Genomic DNA, 18,707 nt, shown 5'->3' with positions numbered 1-18,707 from the left:
TAATAGACAGAAAACTTTTCTGTTATTTAACTAAGGGCACTTTTAATGACAATCCTGAGAAGAAACTGACGTGTCTTACAATTCCATATACCGTATAATGTGGCTGTTGTACACCTGTGTATATTGTTATATTTTAATAACATTAAATAAACGTAACTTGTTAATAACATCAAATGTACTTTTACATTAATAAACACGTACAGTAACTAGCAGTAATTAAACACGCACTGTCACTAGCAACATTGTGAAACAGGTTACTAAAGACAGCTCCTTGAAACACAGGTTACTAAAGACAGCTCCTTAAAACACAGGTTACTAAAGACAGCTCCTTGAAACACAGGTTACTAAAGACAGCTCCTTGAAACACACACTAAAGACAGCTCCTTGAAACTAAAGACAGCTCCTTGAAACACAGGTTACTAAAGACAGCTCCTTGAAACACAAGCTACTAAAGACAGCTCCTTGAAACACAGGTTACTAAAGACAGCTCCTTGAAACACAGGTTACTAAAGACAGCTCCTTGAAACACAGGTTACTAAAGACAGCTCCTTGAAACACAGGTTACTAAAGACAGCTCCTTGAAACACAGGTTACTAAAGACAGCTCCTTGAAACACACTAAAGACAGCTCCTTGACTAAAGACAGCAGCCCTTGAAACACAGGTTACTAAAGACAGCTCCTTGAAACACAGGTTACTAAAGACAGCTCCTTGAAACACAGGTTACTAAAGACAGCTCCTTGAAACACAAGCTACTAAAGACAGCTCCTTGAAACACAGGTTACTAAAGACAGCTCCTTGAAACACAGGTTACTAAAGACAGCTCCTTGAAACACAAGCTACTAAAGACAGCTCCTCACAGGTTACTAAAACACAAAACACAGGTTACTAAAGACAGCTCCTTGAAACACAAGCTACTAAAGACAGCTCCTTGAAACACAAGCTACTAAAGACAGCTCCTTAAAACACAGGTTACTAAAGACAGCTCCTTGAAACACAGGTTACTAAAGACAGCTCCTTGAAACACAAGCTACTAAAGACAGCTCCTTGAAACACAAGCTACTAAAGACAGCTCCTTGAAACACAGGCTTACTACAGGTTACTCAGCTTGAAACACAGGTTACTAAAGACAGCTCCTTGAAACACAGGTTACTAAAGACAGCTCCTTGACACAAACTAAAGACAGCTCCTTGAAACACAAGCTACTAAAGACAGCTCCTTGAAACACAGGTTACTAAAGACAGCTCCTTGAAACACAGGACAGCTTACTACTAAAGACAGCTCCTTGAAAAGACAGCAAGGTTACTACTAAAGACAGCTCCTTGACAGCTCCTTGAAACACAGGACAGCTCCTTGAAACACAGGTTACTAAAGACAGCTCCTTGACACAGGTTACTAAAGACAGCTCCTTGAAACACAAGCTAAAAGACAGCTCCTTGACTAAGACAGCAAACACAGGCTACTAAAGACAGCTCCTTGAAACACAGGTTACTAAAGACAGCTCCTTGAAACACAAGCTACTAAAGACAGCTCCTTGAAACACAGGCTACTAAAGACAGCTCCTTGAAACACAGGCTACTAAAGACAGCTCCTTGAAACACAGGCTACTAAAGACAGCTCCTGAAACACAAGCTACTAAAGACAGCTCTACTAAAGACAGCTCCTTGAAACACAAGCACTTACTAAAGACAGCTCCTTGAAACACAGGTTACTAAAGACAGCTCCTTGAAACACAGGCTACTAAAGACAGCTCCTTGAAACACAGGTTACTAAAGACAGCTACTAAAAGACAGCTCCTTGAAACACAGGTTACTAAAGACAGCAAACACAAGCTACTAAAGACAGCTCCTTGAAACACACACTAAAGACAGCTCCTTGAAACACAGGTTACTAAAGACAGCTCCTTGAAACACAAACACAGCTACTAAAGACAGCTCCTTGAAACACAGGACAGCTCCTTGAAACACAGGTACTAAAGACAGCTCCTTGAAGCACAAGCTACTAAAGACAGCTCCTTGAAACACAGGTTACTAAGACACAAGCTAAAGACAGCTCCTGAAACACAGGTTACTAAAGACAGCTCCTTGAAACACAAGCTACTAAAGACAGCTCCTTGAAACACAGGTTACTAAAGACAGCTCCTTGAAACACAAGCTACTAAAGACAGCTAAACACAAGCTACTAAGACAGCTCCTTGAAACACAGGTTACTAAAGACAGCTCCTTGAAACACAGGTTACTAAAGACAGCTCCTTGAACACACACAGCTACTAAAGACAGCTCCTTGAAACACAGGTTACTAAAGACAGCTCCTTGAACAGGTTACACAGCTCCTTGAAACACAAGCTACTAAAGACAGCTCCTTGAAACACAGGTTACTAAAGACAGCTCCTTGAAACACAAGCTACTAAAGACAGCTCCTTGAAACACAGGTTACTAAAGACAGCTCCTTGAAACACAAGCTACTAAAGACAGCTCCTTGAAACACAAGCTACTAAAGACAGCTCCTTGAAACACAGGTTACTAAAGACAGCTCCTTGAAACACAAGCTACTAAAGACAGCTCCTTGAAACACAGGTTACTAAAGACAGCTCCTTGAAACACAAGTTACTAAAGACAGCTCCTTGAAACACAGGTTACTAAAGACAGCTCCTTGAAACACAGGTTACTAAAGACAGCTCCTTGAAACACAAGCTACTAAAGACAGCTCCTTGAAACACAGGTTACTAAAGACAGCTCCTTGAAACACAGGTTACTAAAGACAGCTCCTTGAAACACAAGCTACTAAAGACAGCTCCTTGAAACACAGGTTACTAAAGACAGCTCCTTGAAACACAGGTTACTAAAGACAGCTCCTTGAAACACAGGCTACTAAAGACAGCTCCTTGAGACACAGGTTACTAAAGACAGCTCCTTGAAACACAAGCTACTAAAGACAGCTCCTTGAAACACAGGTTACTAAAGACAGCTCCTTGAAACACAGGTTACTAAAGACAGCTCCTTGAAACACTACTAAAGACAGCTCCTTGACTAAAGACAGCTCCTTGAAACACAGGTTACTAAAGACAGCTCCTTGAAACACACAGGTTACTAAAGACAGCTCCTTGAAACACAGCTCCTTGAACTAAAGACAGCTCCTTGAAACACAAGCTACTAAAGACAGCTCCTTACTAAAGAAAAACACAGGTTACTAAAGACAGCTCCTTGAAACACAGGTTACTAAACAGCTCCTTAAAACAGCTAAAGACAGCTTTGAAACACAGGTTACTAAAGACAGCTCCTTGAAACACAGGTTACTAAAGACAGCTCCTTGAAACACAGGTTACTAAAGACAGCTCCTTGAAACACAGGTTACTAAAGACAGCTCCTTGAAACACAAGCTACTAAAGACAGCTCCTTGAAACACAGGTTACTAAAGACAGCTCCTTGAAACACAGGTTACTAAAGACAGCTCCTTGAAACACACACTAAAGACAGCTCCTTGAAACACAAGCTACTAAAGACAGCTCCTTGAAACACAGGTTACTAAAGACAGCTCCTTGAAACACAGGTTACTAAAGACAGCTCCTTGAAACACAGGTTACTAAAGACAGCTCCTTGAAACACAAGCTACTAAAGACAGCTCCTTGAAACACAGGTTACTAAAGACAGCTCCTTGAAACACAAGCTACTAAAGACAGCTCCTTGAAACACAGGTTACTAAAGACAACTCCTTGAAACACAAGCTACTAAAGACAGCTCCTTGAAACACAGGTTACTAAAGGCAGCTCCTTGAAACACAGGTTACTAAAGACAGCTTCTTAAAACAGGCTACTAAAGACAGCTCCTTGAAACACAGGTTACTGGTTGACTAGCAAATATAAATAAAAACACTTGATTTTAGTTTGAGTTTGATTGTTATTATCAATAACACGAACGCTTTTGAAAGTAAACTCAATACAAATACAAGGTTTATAACTGGTGGTAAAATGAAGTTGAGCAAGATAAAAATTGTTATCAGTAGAAACTAAATGTTATATTAAAGTTGGCCCATTTTAAAATATTATTGTAATTTAATAATACTGATTGTCCTCGCTATCAAAGAACTTATTGTTGGAATACATTTCGTAGATGGAGTTTACCTTCAGGGCAGACTTTCTCTGGCGGGCTAAACTACGTGTAGAGCAAGACGAGGTAGAAACAATGGGAAGTATAAACAAGGTTTTGCTGGAAAATATTCTACCGGCACACGTGGCTGAACATTACTTGGCTAACAGTAAGATATCAGAGGTAAAACGTGACAGGTTTCTCTTCTGTTGTCTTCTGATAAACAGTAAATTTCACAGATAAAACGTAACAGGTTTCTCTTCTGTTGTCTTCTGATAAACAGTAAATTTCACAGATAAAACGTAACAGGTCTTTCTTCTGTTGTCTTCTGATAAACACTTAAATATCAGAGGTACAACATGACAGTTCTTTCTTCTGTTATCTTCTGATTAACAGTAAAATATCAGAGATAAAACATGGCAGGTCTTTCTTCTGTTATCTTCTGATTAACATAGATAGAACTTGACTGTTTCCCTGCTGTTATTTTTGAACAGGATCTCTACCATGAATGCTACCATAGTGTGGCTGTGATGTTCGCTTCCATTCCTAATTACAAAGAATTCTACGACGAGACAGACATCAATAAACAAGGTCTGGAATGTCTACGTCTTCTGAATGAGATCATCTGTGATTTTGACAAGGCATGTTGTCTCAGATTTTTCTTACCATAAACATGCTACAGAAAGTTTGTTTCAAGGATAATTTAATGTTTTTTAAGAGCAACAAGTTATGTTTATTTTTGTCTCCTACTTCTGGCAGGTCTGAGGGTAATATACAAACCAACCTTCGTCATTTAGGATGGTCCTGGTAAAGGTATTTTCGTCATGAACTCACGCTCTGTTCTCTCCTTGTTGTCTTGCTTATTTGAATCTTGTTAAATATATGTAAGGAGCACTCAGAAATAATCTTTGTCATATATGTATATAATATACACTTGAAAAATGTGGGTTTTTTTAATATTTATGTGTGGGAAGTAGAGGGTGGGGGGGGGGGGGGTGTTGCTTAGGTTTGTGAGTAAAGACTTCGATCCGGGAGTTATCTCAACCACTCATTGATACAAGTTCGCCAGGATATAAAATGGAAAATTCAATTAGACGTATCTGAATGTTTCTTGATTAGCTTTAAATCGATTGTAACACGTTCTTATTTAGCTTCTGTCAAAGCCCAAGTTCAGCTGTGTAGAGAAAATAAAGACTATTGGAAGTACCTATATGGCAGCTGCCGGTCTTCAACCAGGCAAGGAAGAAAGTGTAAGTTACCTCCACGTGGAGGACCTTATAACTTATAGAAAAAGGGAAAACCTCAGCATCAATATAAAAACATTGATGGTACATTAGAAAATAATGTTAGATTCTTCTCTGTATGTAAGGAAACGTCCCCTCACTGGTACAGCGGTAAGTCTACGGATTTACAACGCTGAAATTAAGGATTTGATTCCTCTTGGTGGACTCATCAGATTGCCCGACGTGCCTTTGCTATAAGGAAGACACAAAAGACACACGTTAAGAAACGAACGTAAAGACATATTTAACTACTTCAAAGCAAAACAAAACTACCCCTAAGAAAACTTTTTGAGGGCATTCTATATAAAACGTTCTACAGTTGTTTTTCAATAGAAAACTCGTAGAATTGGTTTTAAAAGAACTAAATTTTAAACTATTTTAAAACATTCCACAAATCATTTATGTAGAAATTTTAAGGTTCTCTTAAGGCATTCTGTAAAGCAATTACATGGAAATCCTTTTGGAGTTTGTTGGAATTCTAATGATTTCTGGAACACTCTATGAATCAAAGTGCTTTGATGTATTGTGTAATAATAATTTTTAAATATTTATAGCCCCCTAGTGGTACAGTCTGTGGGCTGACAACGCCAGTAACCGAGTTTCGATACCCGTGGTGGGCAGATAACCAATGGTGTGGCTTTGTGCTTAATTACAAACAAGCCAAAAAATGTTTCGTAACACATAACAGAATATACTGTTATCGGTACCAAAATCATATAATTCATCAATATTTAGAAATTTATGAAAACAAGAGATACAGTAATTATAAGCAGAATATAACTTGCACATCTTCAGCGTTTTCAATGCTACTTGGAACCGATGGAGTTACTACAAAGTTTGACTACAATTATATCTGATACCTGTCCCTTGCTGATACAGGGGTAAGTCTACGGATTTACAACGCTAAAATCAGGATTTCCTTTCCTCTCAGTGAATTTAGCAGATAGCCCCATGTGGCTTTGCTATAAGAAAACCACACACACATCTGATATCTATGTGGTGTATAACCAATGGTTAGCTATGTACTCCACAAAGACATTTGTACCTGCATACGGTAAACATCGTGTATATGGGAACTAAAAAACTATGCAAATTTATTCCATAAAAACTAGGTCAGAAATGAATAATAAAAAAATATTATAAATATTTCAAAGTAACAGACATTATACAGTTCTTGATGAATTATATTCTACATATCTGGATGTCCAGAAATTTTTTTTTTGTCACGAGGGTTTCTGTAGAGCCGTTGGAAATATTTTCAGTTCCATGAAATGTTGTCAAATCATAGTCTGTGGAGATTTTTCTAAATATTCCAATAGAGATAGAGGATTATACATTGTTTCTATATAGTTTTCCCGGATTCTATTAATTTTCAACGTCCCCTGGTGGGATAATGGTAAGTTAACGAGCTCACATCGCTATTATTCGGGGTTCGGTTCTCCGAGTTGGACACAACAGAAAGCGTTAATTCGGCTTTGGTCTGAAAAACAAGAAACCAAACAAACCAGTTTTGTGAAGGACCTTTCTGTATGCTTAATATCACCAAATGTTACGATCCTCGAGGGAAACAGTTTGTTGATAATTCGCGGGTAAAAAAATGTAGTTATTGTTAGTAACCTGCGTGAACAGTGTTGCAAGCATTGTTACAAACTTATCATTTGTTTGTTTGTTGGTAAGCACAAAAATACACAATGGACTGTCTGCACACTGGCATCGAAACCACAATTTTATCCTTGTAAGCCCTCAGATATGACGCTGATCCACAGACGGTGTTAATACTTTGTTGGAACAAAAAACGAATGTGAATAGTTTTAATAATTAGCGAGAGAAGAATCTTAAGAGTGTTACCTAATAAAATAAATATATTTAATTGTTTGTTTGTTTATAAATTTCACTTAAAGATACACCAGGGCTATCTGCGCTAGCCGCCCCTAATTTAGCAGTGTAAAACTAGAGGGAAGGCAGCTAGTCATCACCACCCACTGCCAACTCTTGGGCTACTCTTTTACCAACGAATAGTGAGATTGACTGTCACATTACAATGCCTCCACGGCTGAAAGAGCAAGCATGTTTGGTGCAATGGGGATACGAACCCACGATCCTCAGATTACGAGTCGAGTGCCTTAACCACCAGGCCGTGCCGGGCCCTATATATTTAATTGCTCACAAAGACGGGACTTGTACCTTTCATTCACGAGTTTATACAATTACATTATAATTATATTAAATATAGCTATTCAAAAAATGAGAAATTCTGAAGGGTTCGTGTGAAATATTTTTTAAAAATCTTTTAAAAAGTGATCATCAAAAGAAACCTTTTTTTTATTTTACTCCACGTTTGTACTAAGCCTGAATGACATTAGTAAAATGCCCGTATTTAAGTCTGCTGCTTGCTTACTGCAGCTAAGTTTATTTTCGTTGCTCGAATGAAGGTCTTTACCTTGTCGCTTTGTTTCCTCAATTTCTGCTTCACAGAGCATAGTGAAAAGAACTTGAGATGAAAGACTTGGATTCTTTGAGAAACCAATTAGTCACGTGCCGGTCCTACCGATAGAAATCACTTTGAAACAAAGTGCTAGAACGTATGGACCTAAAGATGTTCTTTTGAGGCACCAAGATACAGCAAGAAATTCGTACGGTGTAAACCGTAGAACGTTGATAAAAGATAGAATATAATAGGATATAATGACTTCCTTTCAAAATATATTATAGACTGAATGATAAAACATAAGGTACCTTTATACACGTAATGAAACATTCTGTCTATTTCTTCTTTTTTAAATAATAAAAAAGAAGAAAAATGTTTGTAAAATATGAATTTGAAACGCCCTCTGTTAAAAAAATATTAAATTAGACGAAACAAAAAATATCAAAAATAGTTTATCTTCTACTCTATTAAGAACAAACCAACTCGATGATACGAGTCCAACGTAAATACACACTTATTGATAATTCATAACTAATTCCCTCTCTGTTGGTCCCTGTGGCTCATCATTAGATCTGACTACTTACAACACGGCCAAATGGATAAGGCTCTCAACTCGTAATATGAGGGTCGTGGGTTCGAATCCCCGTCACACCAAACATGATCGCCCTTTCAGTCGTGGGAGCTTCATAATACCATAGTCAATCCCACTATTCGCTGGTAAAATGTAGCCCAAGAGTTGGCGGTGGGTGGTGATGACTAGCTGCCTTCCCTCTAGTCTTACTGCTAAATTAGGGACGGCTAGCGCAGATATCCCTCGTGTAGCTTTGCGCGAAATTCAAAACAAACTACTTACAACATTTAAATTCGGCATATGGTACCCCTGGTGGTCAAAGCTTAAATAACTCACGGTATAGCATTGTGCTTTACAATGAACTGTCATTAACAAATATTGTATTTAATGTAACACTTACTACTAGTTGTAATGTTTTATCTGTAACGTATATTTACACTGTTTAACTTTTTTCACATTCTGTTGCTCTCAATAGGACAACACTGGGGTAAGTAGACATGTGATCTTCAAAAAAATATATTTTATTTCACTATTTAATAGGAAAATGTAAAATAAATGAATATTACTTGTAAATAAAACAGAACAAAATTGTTACCATGGTAACATCTTTTAGAGTCACAGAGCTCACTTTTCTCAACATTATCTGAAGTGTTACTTGTCTTCTTCCTTCCATGTTTCATTTACTGTTGACTTTATTTACAGTAGTAATCGATTATTAACAGGGTCGAACTAGAGCGCAGCACAACCTGGTGTCGTTAGTTGAGTTTGCTATAGCCCTTATGTCTCTGTTGGATCAAATCAACAGGGAGTCCTTTCAACGTTTCAGGCTGCGAGTCGGTAGGTGGCACTGTTTTCTCAATCCTTTAGAGCAGTGGTTCCCAACCTTTTTTATGCCCAGCACCCTAAAAAAATTTTAATATGTTCTCGCACCCCTGACAGTAATTATGTATTTAAGAATAAAGGTGAAGGTGGCCAAAACAAATGTCATCTCGCACCCCTGGTTGGGAACCACTGGTTTAGAGCATCATTGTCCCATTCAAGCCGAAAGTATTTCATAATAAAATCTAGAAAAAATGTTTAAACCACAGTTTCAATTTATATATATAGAAATAGAGAGAGACATCTAGAAAGATGTGGATGCACTTTCGAAAGACACGAAAAGACAATATCTCTAAACTTAGCACTTACAGTCAAATTATCTTATGCGCATGCCCAAAAATATATACTCACTTTTAAATATATGATTGGCTGGCTGCAAAGTTATTTCACATAAGTAGACGTAGCTAGTTGTGTTTTAATGTTACATTGAGTTAAAATCGTATAACGTTAAATGATGCTATACCAATCTTATACTGAATTACATTAATGTTGTATTGGGTTATACTGATGCTATGACCCCACTAGTAGAGCTGTTTGTCTACGGATTTACAACGCTAAAATCAAGGGTTCGATTCCCCTCGGTGGGCTTTGCTATAAGAAAACGCATACTGATGTTATACTGAATTACATTAATGTTACTTTGATGGTATATTGGGTTACTTTAATATTATACTTAGTTATGTTAGTGTTATATTGAGTTATTTTAAAAATATACTGATTTATGTAAATGCTATGTTAATATTATACTAATTTATGTAATGCTGTGTTATGTTAAAGCTGTACTGAATTGATGACGTATTAAATTACTGTAATTTAATCCACATATATATTTTTCATCTCTATGAAATCCTTTCAACAATGTTTTCGTTAGATCTGAGATCCTTTCTGAACACGTGAAATGAAATTTGTTTTCAATCAATGTGTTTGCCAAGAACGTATTATATGTACGTTTTCAAACCTGACTGTATAGAGTGAAAAGGAAGCTTATAACGCGTTCTATACGTGCGTCAAGTCTGTCTCCTTGCTATTAGCAGTTGCTAAAGTCAGTTCTTTACAAAGATGACCCTTCGTGTGTGTGTGTGATGTCTGTTCTATTGAGGAAATAAACAGATTACCCGCGAGGTTATGCAGTTCGGACGAGAAATGTCTCGAGGAATCTAAGGTCTTATAGGTGGATTTATTTAACTGTAAGTTCAGGATAATTAAACAGAATTATTCATTTTTTGTATTCCTCTAAATATATTAGCGAGAGTTCGTTTCACGTCGAAACGTGACGACTGAAAACTCGTTTCTTAACTAACCTTACCACACATGTCTTTTTGTAAAAACAGTATAGATGTTCCCTTGAGTTATTGTAAAAAAGTTAGACGCTGAACAGAAAGTCTCTTCAAAGATAACAAAGAACGAATAAAAACGTTATTAATGTGATGACCCACAATAACTATAAACCAAATTACTGACGGCAAGGAGTGTCTATGGATATCTGTATTATGTACACAACATTTCAGTACTATATTATTTATATTTATACCTCCCAGTGGCACAGCGGTATGTCTGCGGACTTACAATGCTATGAACCTGGTTTCGATACCCGTGGTGGGCAGAGCACAGATAGCCCACTGCGTAGCTTTGTACTTAACAAAAAAAACAACAACAACGACACTATAAAACTGTATAATCTATAGGAACTCCAAGGTTATTTGTACGACGCTTCAACACCGTATCTATATAAATATTATAGTAGTGTCTGTTATATGTCCATATAATTACTTCACAGGGTGTGGAGGTTTATTAGGTCCATGTGAGATACGTACACATTTTTCGGTTTTTATGGATGTTTTTCTCATTTACTTCACCCCCTGTTGTTGTTGTTCATCAAAGTTGGCATGAGCGTTTTTTTTGTGGTTTCACATTTTGCGTGTTGCAGTTTTTTATGGGAGTTTTGTTTTACAATTACATATAAGAGAATCAACTTGTCGTGTCCTAAGATAACCTTTCGTTAATCATGAATTTACATAACTTCCGTCCAGGAAGGGGTAATCGAGGTAGTTATCTATGCAATCCTAAATACACCGATTTTAGGGCTACTTTTCATGGTCCTTCTGTACAATGTATTATCTATTTGAATTTAAACATACTGATTTTAGGCCTACTTTTCTATATCTTGTAGGTATCAACCATGGCCCAGTGATTGCCGGAGTTGTTGGCGCCCAGAAACCACAATACGACATTTGGGGCAACACTGTAAACGTCGCCAGTAGAATGGATAGTTGTGGTGTTACCGGTCGGATACAGGTGAGTGTTTGGTCCGTGTGGTCAACCAGTTACATCTCTCTCCGTTTCATGGATACTTAACATTGCTTTGGGTAAGAGTGACCGTGAGGTTCTGGGTTTGTTGCTCACAAACTATCACTTTAGGGCGAAATTGTAATGACTGTGATTATATATAGACTTAAGAATTAAACAGTTTTGGGAATATTGAGCTTATTTTTTACACCTGATATTTTGTAGCTGTATAATGTGACGTATGTGTACAGTGACACTTTTATTCTCTTAACCTGTGTATAGGTTTTTTCTCGCACTGACTACAGCTTATTTGTTTTTGATAAATTTGTTTTCGGGGTTACCACTGAGAAATGGAATTCTTCGAAACTCTTTTATCAAATTGTACATTGAAATGGATTTCTCTTGAACTTTAACTTCGAAATTAAACAGTTTGGGGAATATTAAGTTTATTTATTATATACGACTGTATTTTTTTCTAGTTTTAAATTAACCATAACTTTAATTCCCGTGGTCAGGGGTCACTAAGTAAGGTTCTTCAGATAACCTTTGACTTTATAACTTAACCATACTTCTAAGGTCATCGAAAGGTTTTAATTTTTCTTTTTAAAAAGAACTGCTGTTTTGTTTGTTTGTTTTTAAATTTCGCGCCAAACTACATGAGGGCTATCTGTGTTAGCCGTCCCTAATTTAGCAGTGTAAGACTAGAGGGAAGGCAGCTAGTCATCACTACCCCCTACCAACTCTTGGACTACTGTTTTGTCAACAAATAGTGGGATTGACCGTCACATTATAACGCTCCCACGGCTGAAAGGGCGAGCATGTTTGGTGTGACGGGGATTCAAACCCACGACTCAGCTGTTCAGTTAGAAGTTTGTGCAGTGCGTGAACCTGTATTGTTAACCGGTTTAACACTTTAATAACTGGTCCTGCAAGTCGTACATGTTTATCAGTGGCAGATGATAACAAATAAGCAACCGTGGAACTTTGTAATCTGTTTATATGTGATGTACAAGTTAGATTTCTAAAACATGAACCTCTTAGTGAAGCATGCGTCGTAATGGCAGCAGGGCTTGACTGTGGGGAAAAAATATTTATTTTTCTATAATTCCTGACTTCAACATTATTACTGCTTTGTTAATAGTCAGATACACCACATAGCAACCGTATTTTAAAACTTTGTTCAGTGTGTTACGTAGAAACCGTTGCTCTATGTGTGTCGTGCCATCTGTCGGACATTATATAACAATATTTTTCGTAAATAATTGTATCCACTATGTTTTTGTCTCAGTTCTGAACTATCCTGGGACTTACTGCTCTGCCATATATTCCTTTTTAATAATCGTATTTTCTTTTTTATTTGAAGAGTTTTAATTCACTTTATTTGTATATGTGAAGACAGTGATGTATCGCGAAGCGTAGAAGCACTGTCGGCATATTTACCATTTATATATTTGGTTTATGTCGAATTTCTAACCATTCGAAAGCGAAACGCTAGCAAAAGTATATGGTATACTTATAATGCTGTTTCAGAGATTACTATTTATAAAGCTGGGATACAATGTTTCGAAAGAGAACCTTCCTACACCTTCAATGCGATGAAGCTGAGAATATCTCCTGTAATTCACAATTAAGGCGTCAAAAGATAATATGTTTATAACCTATCTTGAAGCTAACTGATATGTTCACGACGAACACGACCGAAAACGATATTATTTAACAATTACTGCTAAGCCTACATTTTGCCTAAGTTTGATCTTGAAAGCCAATGTCCACATCCATGGTCTGCCAAGATGTGTGGTTTTAGGTACTTGTTGTAGTGACAAGAACTGTCAGTATTTACAATTAATGTGTAGTCGTGGCCTTCGAACCGAGAACAGTGGGTGATAGAGAATATTTGTTGAACGGCAACAAGTTGGCCTTTTAAAATACGCCTAACCTCAGTAATAACTGGTCATTACGTTCGCACTACGACATTTTTACTTGAAGCGATACAAGAAGCACTTCTCTTTCGCAAGATATCATTCTATTGAACAAGTTTTATTTCGTGACTATTTAAGTGTTGCCAGAAGGCCTTCCTTTGTTTTCTTGACTAATCGCATGTTATTAGAAAGTCTTTATTTCGAGACTATGTGCTATTAGAATGTCTTTTGTGACTTTTTTACGTTATTTAAATATCACAGTATTTGTTCTGAGACTATTTGCAATTCATTAGAAAGATGTTTTAAGCCATCTATTATATATAATCTTACCTAGAATGTTTTTACCAGGTCACATGTTAAACGAGTGCATATTATGTTACTTTCCAGTTCTAAGGTTAATTATGTACACGTCTTTCTTAGTTTGCTTGTTGAATTTCGCGCAAAGCTTCACGAGGACGAACTGTTATCTGTCTATAATTTAAAAAATAATAGACTGGAAAAAAGGCGATTGTTCAAAACTACCCATCTCCAACTTTAGAACTATTAAAGAACAGTGGGACTGGCTGTAAATCTTTAACACACTTATGGCTGAAATAGCGAACATGCTCGATGGTGTGATTTGAGCCCACGACCCTCAAATCCTAACCATCTAATAACGGCTGAGAGATCATTTGTAACTTGCAATATAACCAGTAGAAGACAAGTGCTCCCACCTGTTGCTAGGTTACTAGTTGCAATAAAACAAGTGGAAGATAAGTGCTCCCATCTGTTGCTAGGTTACTACTTGCAATAAAACAAGTGGAAGATAAGTGCTCCCATCTATTGCTAGGTTACTACTTGCAATAAAACAAGTGGAAGATAAGTGCTCCCATCTGTTGCTAGGTTACTACTTGCAATAAAACAAGTGGAAGATAAGTGCTCCCATCTGATGCTAGGTTACTACTTGCAATAAAACAAGTGGAAGATAAGTGCTCCCATCTATTGCTAGGTTACTACTTGCAATAAAACAAGTGGAAGATAAGTGCTCCCATCTGATGCTAGGTTACTACTTGCAATAAAACAAGTGGAAGATAAGTGCTCCCACCTGTTGCTAGGTTACTACTTGCAATAAAACAAGTGGAAGATAAGTGCTCCCACCTGTTGCTAGGTTACTACTTGCAATAAAACAAGTGGAAGATAAGTGCTCCCATCTGATGCTAGGTTACTACTTGCAATAAAACAAGTGGAAGATAAGTGCTCCCATCTGATGCTAGGTTACTACTTGCAATAAAACAAGTGGAAGATAAGTGCTCCCACCTGTTGCTAGGTTACTACTTGCAATAAAACTAGTGGAAGATAAGTGCTCCCATCTATTGCTAGGTTACTACTTGCAATAAAACAAGTGGAAGATAAGTGCTCCCATCTGATGCTAGGTTACTACTTGCAATAAAACTAGTGGAAGATAAGTGCTCCCATCTGATGCTAGGTTACTACTTGCAATAAAACAAGTGGAAGATAAGTGCTCCCATCTATTGCTAGGTTACTACTTGCAATAAAACTAGTGGAAGATAAGTGCTCCCATCTATTGCTAGGTTACTACTTGCAATAAAACAAGTGGAAGATAAGTGCTCCCACCTGTTTCTAGGTTACTACTTGCAATAAAACTAGTGGAAGATAAGTGCTCCCATCTATTGCTAGGTTACTACTTGCAATAAAACAAGTGGAAGATAAGTGCTCCCACCTGTTGCTACGTTACTACTTGCAATAAAACAAGTGGAAGATAAGTGCTCCTACTTATTGCTAAGTTAGTATTTTTATACATATCTTAACCGTTGTCCCTGCTGGCTCAACAAAAATTCGAGCTTAGATCCCTGTGGTTGACACAGCAAAACCGCCAATTGTGTAATTTTGCGCTTAATAACAAACGAGCCACTAAAAAACTACCCATTTTTTAATTCTTTGAAAATATGTTTGTTTCTTGGCAGGTTACTGAAGAAACTACGAGAGTATTAGTGGATTGTGGCTACGAATGCGAATGCCGTGGCCTGGTTAAAGTAAAAGGAAAGGGTAATCTGACCACTTTCCTCGTCAAAACTCAATTTGATAAGTTCGACGAAGAGGTTCCCTCGAGACTTTAATAAGCAACAAAAGCTATTGAATTTGATTTTATATATATATATATATATATATGTTTGTGTGTATATGTTTGTGTGTGTGTGTGTGTGTGTGGAACTATTCCAATTGAACAAGCTTCATTTAAAAATGGACTCGACAGCTTATTGGTGAATGAAATCCAATATCAGAGCTCAGAGTATTGGGTTGACAGGAAATAGTGGAAAGTATAGAATGAGGGTCTAAGGTTAATGGATTTCTCTTTTTGTTAGATACATCCGGGGATTTGACAATAAGCACGAGGTGACTCAATAACCTCGTTCAAAGAAGGTGTCGTTTTTTTTTTAAACTGATGAAATATGAAAGCAGGTGAGACTTTTTGATTGAAAATCATTGTTTCGATGTGATAGTGTATATAATTAATGTTAACTCGTATCACGAATTCTTAAAATCCAAATAGAGACAAAAATAAGTTAAATATTGAATAGAATATCTTAACAAGTAGTGATAAGGTCCTGTTTGTCATCATTAGATTATTCATCACAAGAACATCTTTCAACTGTTCTACATAAACACCACGACACCAGTACTCCATATAAGAACCTTGATTTATCCCTTTTATGGTTCTCCTCTATCACCCCCCCCCCATATAAACATCAGGTTAAAATAATTTGAATATATCTTCTAAATTAAATAACAACAGAGTAACTTATAATGACTATAATAAAACTAAAACTGTCATCTTAATGACATCCAGTAACTAGTTATCTGTGGCTAGAACTGAGCTCTACTTTTATTGAGTTTTGTTTCGTCTTTCACGTGTTCTGTGGTCTTGTTTTCTTTATTTGTTATCTGTGATAAAACAAACAAACTTTTCTTTTCTTGTCCAAAAGTAAGTAATCTTCTTTAAAACACATTTAACAATGCCAAACTATGACGTAAAGTCAGTTTTTTACCGAAGAGCACAGGGAACATTGTATCTTCTTTCATTCGTCTATACTTTAAATTTAATATGAATCAAACGTTAACACCAAGACAACATTACCTGAGGTATCAAGTACTGGTAATGACGTCACGACGTAACTTTTCTTATTTTATGAAACTTCTTGGTTTCGGAAAACTATGGTTTCTACAACTTCAATTTTGATGTTCTGGGGAAACTATAACACTGACAATTACAAGCTGGGGTAAAGTATCTGTATAAAACTAAATAGATGTGAATTTTAATAATCAGAACTGTTTCTCCAACTTCTATCTTTATCCGATGTAACTGGATGTTTAAATGATCAACCAACTAGCAAGATGTTTCTATTCGTATTAAGGTCTGTATTGAAATAAATTTGTGAAAATTATGCTTTGAAAGTTTTTACAAACAATCAGTGTGAAATCTCTGTACTGTAAGGTTTGTAATCTTCATTGTCAATATTTTAAAATATGATTCTATGAATTATTGTCAAACTCCAAAATCCAAATAAGGAAAGGGGGTTATTGTTGTAGTTCAACATATTTCATATTGTATTGTGCGTTCTGTCATTTACTTAAGGTATCTTGCATCTCGACTTTTAGTCAAAACAAACAAAACGTTTAAGAGACATAGAACATTATCTATGTGGAGTTTTAATAGCACTTGTGCTTCAGGTTTTCATAAATTTCTTACTTTTTTTGTGATTAGAGCAAAGTGTGAGCCATAACTATAGTGCTGCCATCTGTTGTACTTTATTAAAATAATAGCGTTCAGTGGTGATGCTGCTAAATTAAATAATATTAAATGTTTGTACGCTTGTCATAAAAAAAAAAAAACTACAAGCAGTGTTTCACTTTTCAGGTTAACTGTACAATATTTGTGTTTTGATAATAAACGAATTAAAGTTGTGTTACTGGGTCAAATGTCACTTAGATGACCTGTAGTCAGTCTATTCATAAAGTTATGTATTGTAATAATTCTGTATTCTATACATTTAAAACTTGATGTTTCGCAAAGTTTTCTTAATGTACTCACAATAAAGTTGCCTCAATATATCGGCCATTTTCTCCATCTCTGATTCGTTCGCAACCCAAGATTAAATCCTACTAAATAAAGTTCTCAAGGCCAAAAACGTCACATGTTTTAAACCATGATGGTTGGTGATTTATACTTTCACAATACCTTTTAACAAATCAGTTTGTTAGTTGTTTTAATCGTCTGAAACCTCATACCAAGTGTTGCGTCTCTAAAAATGAAACTGTAATGTGTACATATATAACGAATTATTATTGGTTGAATGATATTGAAACGGTGTGTTTTAAACAAACGTATAATGGCTAATATTGAAGTGGTTACATATGTATTTGTCTGTGTATTTGTACATATATATATATATATATATGGTATGTATATGTTAGGTTATATGTATGAATATATATATATAAACTGAATTACAACTGGGTTATTTATAATGAAACTTTGTGCTTAAAATAAACATATCCGAAAGAAATTTCATCAAGATTTGTAAAGTATGTATTTTGTGTAATCGATAAAAGTTAAAAAACACTTTGATTAGTAGGAACAAAAACAATGAGGGTATCAGTATGGAAGTTGTCAGTGGAATAGTTAGTTCAGTACTTTACTAGCAATATAAGTGAAACAAGAATAACAAAGATGCTATGTACAAGTCCAGTGAAACGATGTGTATGAGAATTCGTGATACCAAATCAAAGTGTTTAGAAAAGTTATGTAATATCACTGATGTCAATGTTGTACTTTAAATAAAACTATGAGGAAATTATGTTTGGGTTGAGTGAATATTTGACATTTGTACCCGGACTGCAAATCTGATGATTCGTGGTTTGCATCTCGTTGGTACTATGTAATTTCGAGTCTGGTTATACAGATATATTCGTCGAAACGTTTATGTATCTTAAAAGATCTTTTATTTCCCGTCATAAATTCACTGACTTCATTATCAGCAGGTTGTATACTGTATCACCCTGACTTCATTATCAACTGGTGGTATACTGTATCACCCTGGCTTCATTATCTACAGGTTGTATACTGTATCACCCTGTCTTCATTATCAACTGGTGGTATCACCCTGGCTTCATTATCTACAGGTTGTATACTGTATCACCCTGGCTTCATTATCTACAGGTTGTATACTGTATCACCCTGGCTTCATTATCAACTGGTG

At 36.3% G+C, this 18,707-nt stretch overlaps 1 protein-coding gene across 4 annotated transcripts in view; it reads left to right on the top strand.

Annotated features, from left to right (window-relative positions):
- The window catches only part of LOC143238008 (adenylate cyclase type 2-like), a 186,822-nt gene extending 168,520 nt beyond the window's left edge, over window positions 1-18,302 (top strand). For 3 of the 4 annotated variants that reach the window (XM_076477876.1, XM_076477874.1, XM_076477875.1), the window contains 6 exons: window positions 4,108-4,266; window positions 4,578-4,724; window positions 5,235-5,333; window positions 9,088-9,202; window positions 11,415-11,539; window positions 15,414-18,302. In XM_076477876.1, coding sequence (XP_076333991.1) covers window positions 4,108-4,266; window positions 4,578-4,724; window positions 5,235-5,333; window positions 9,088-9,202; window positions 11,415-11,539; window positions 15,414-15,566 — 798 coding nt within the window. In that variant the 3' untranslated portion in view covers window positions 15,567-18,302. The remainder of the gene's footprint in view (window positions 1-4,107; window positions 4,267-4,577; window positions 4,725-5,234; window positions 5,334-9,087; window positions 9,203-11,414; window positions 11,540-15,413) is intronic. The other variant, XR_013020380.1, reaches the window with a different exon arrangement.
- Window positions 18,303-18,707: the final 405 nt, after the last annotated feature.

Source organism: Tachypleus tridentatus, chromosome 13 (assembly GCF_004210375.1).
Source record: "Tachypleus tridentatus isolate NWPU-2018 chromosome 13, ASM421037v1, whole genome shotgun sequence".
NCBI classification, from domain to species: Eukaryota; Metazoa; Arthropoda; class Merostomata; order Xiphosura; family Limulidae; genus Tachypleus; species Tachypleus tridentatus.
Note: the sequence above shows the minus strand (reverse complement) of the source record. Positions and strands in the feature narration are given on the sequence as shown.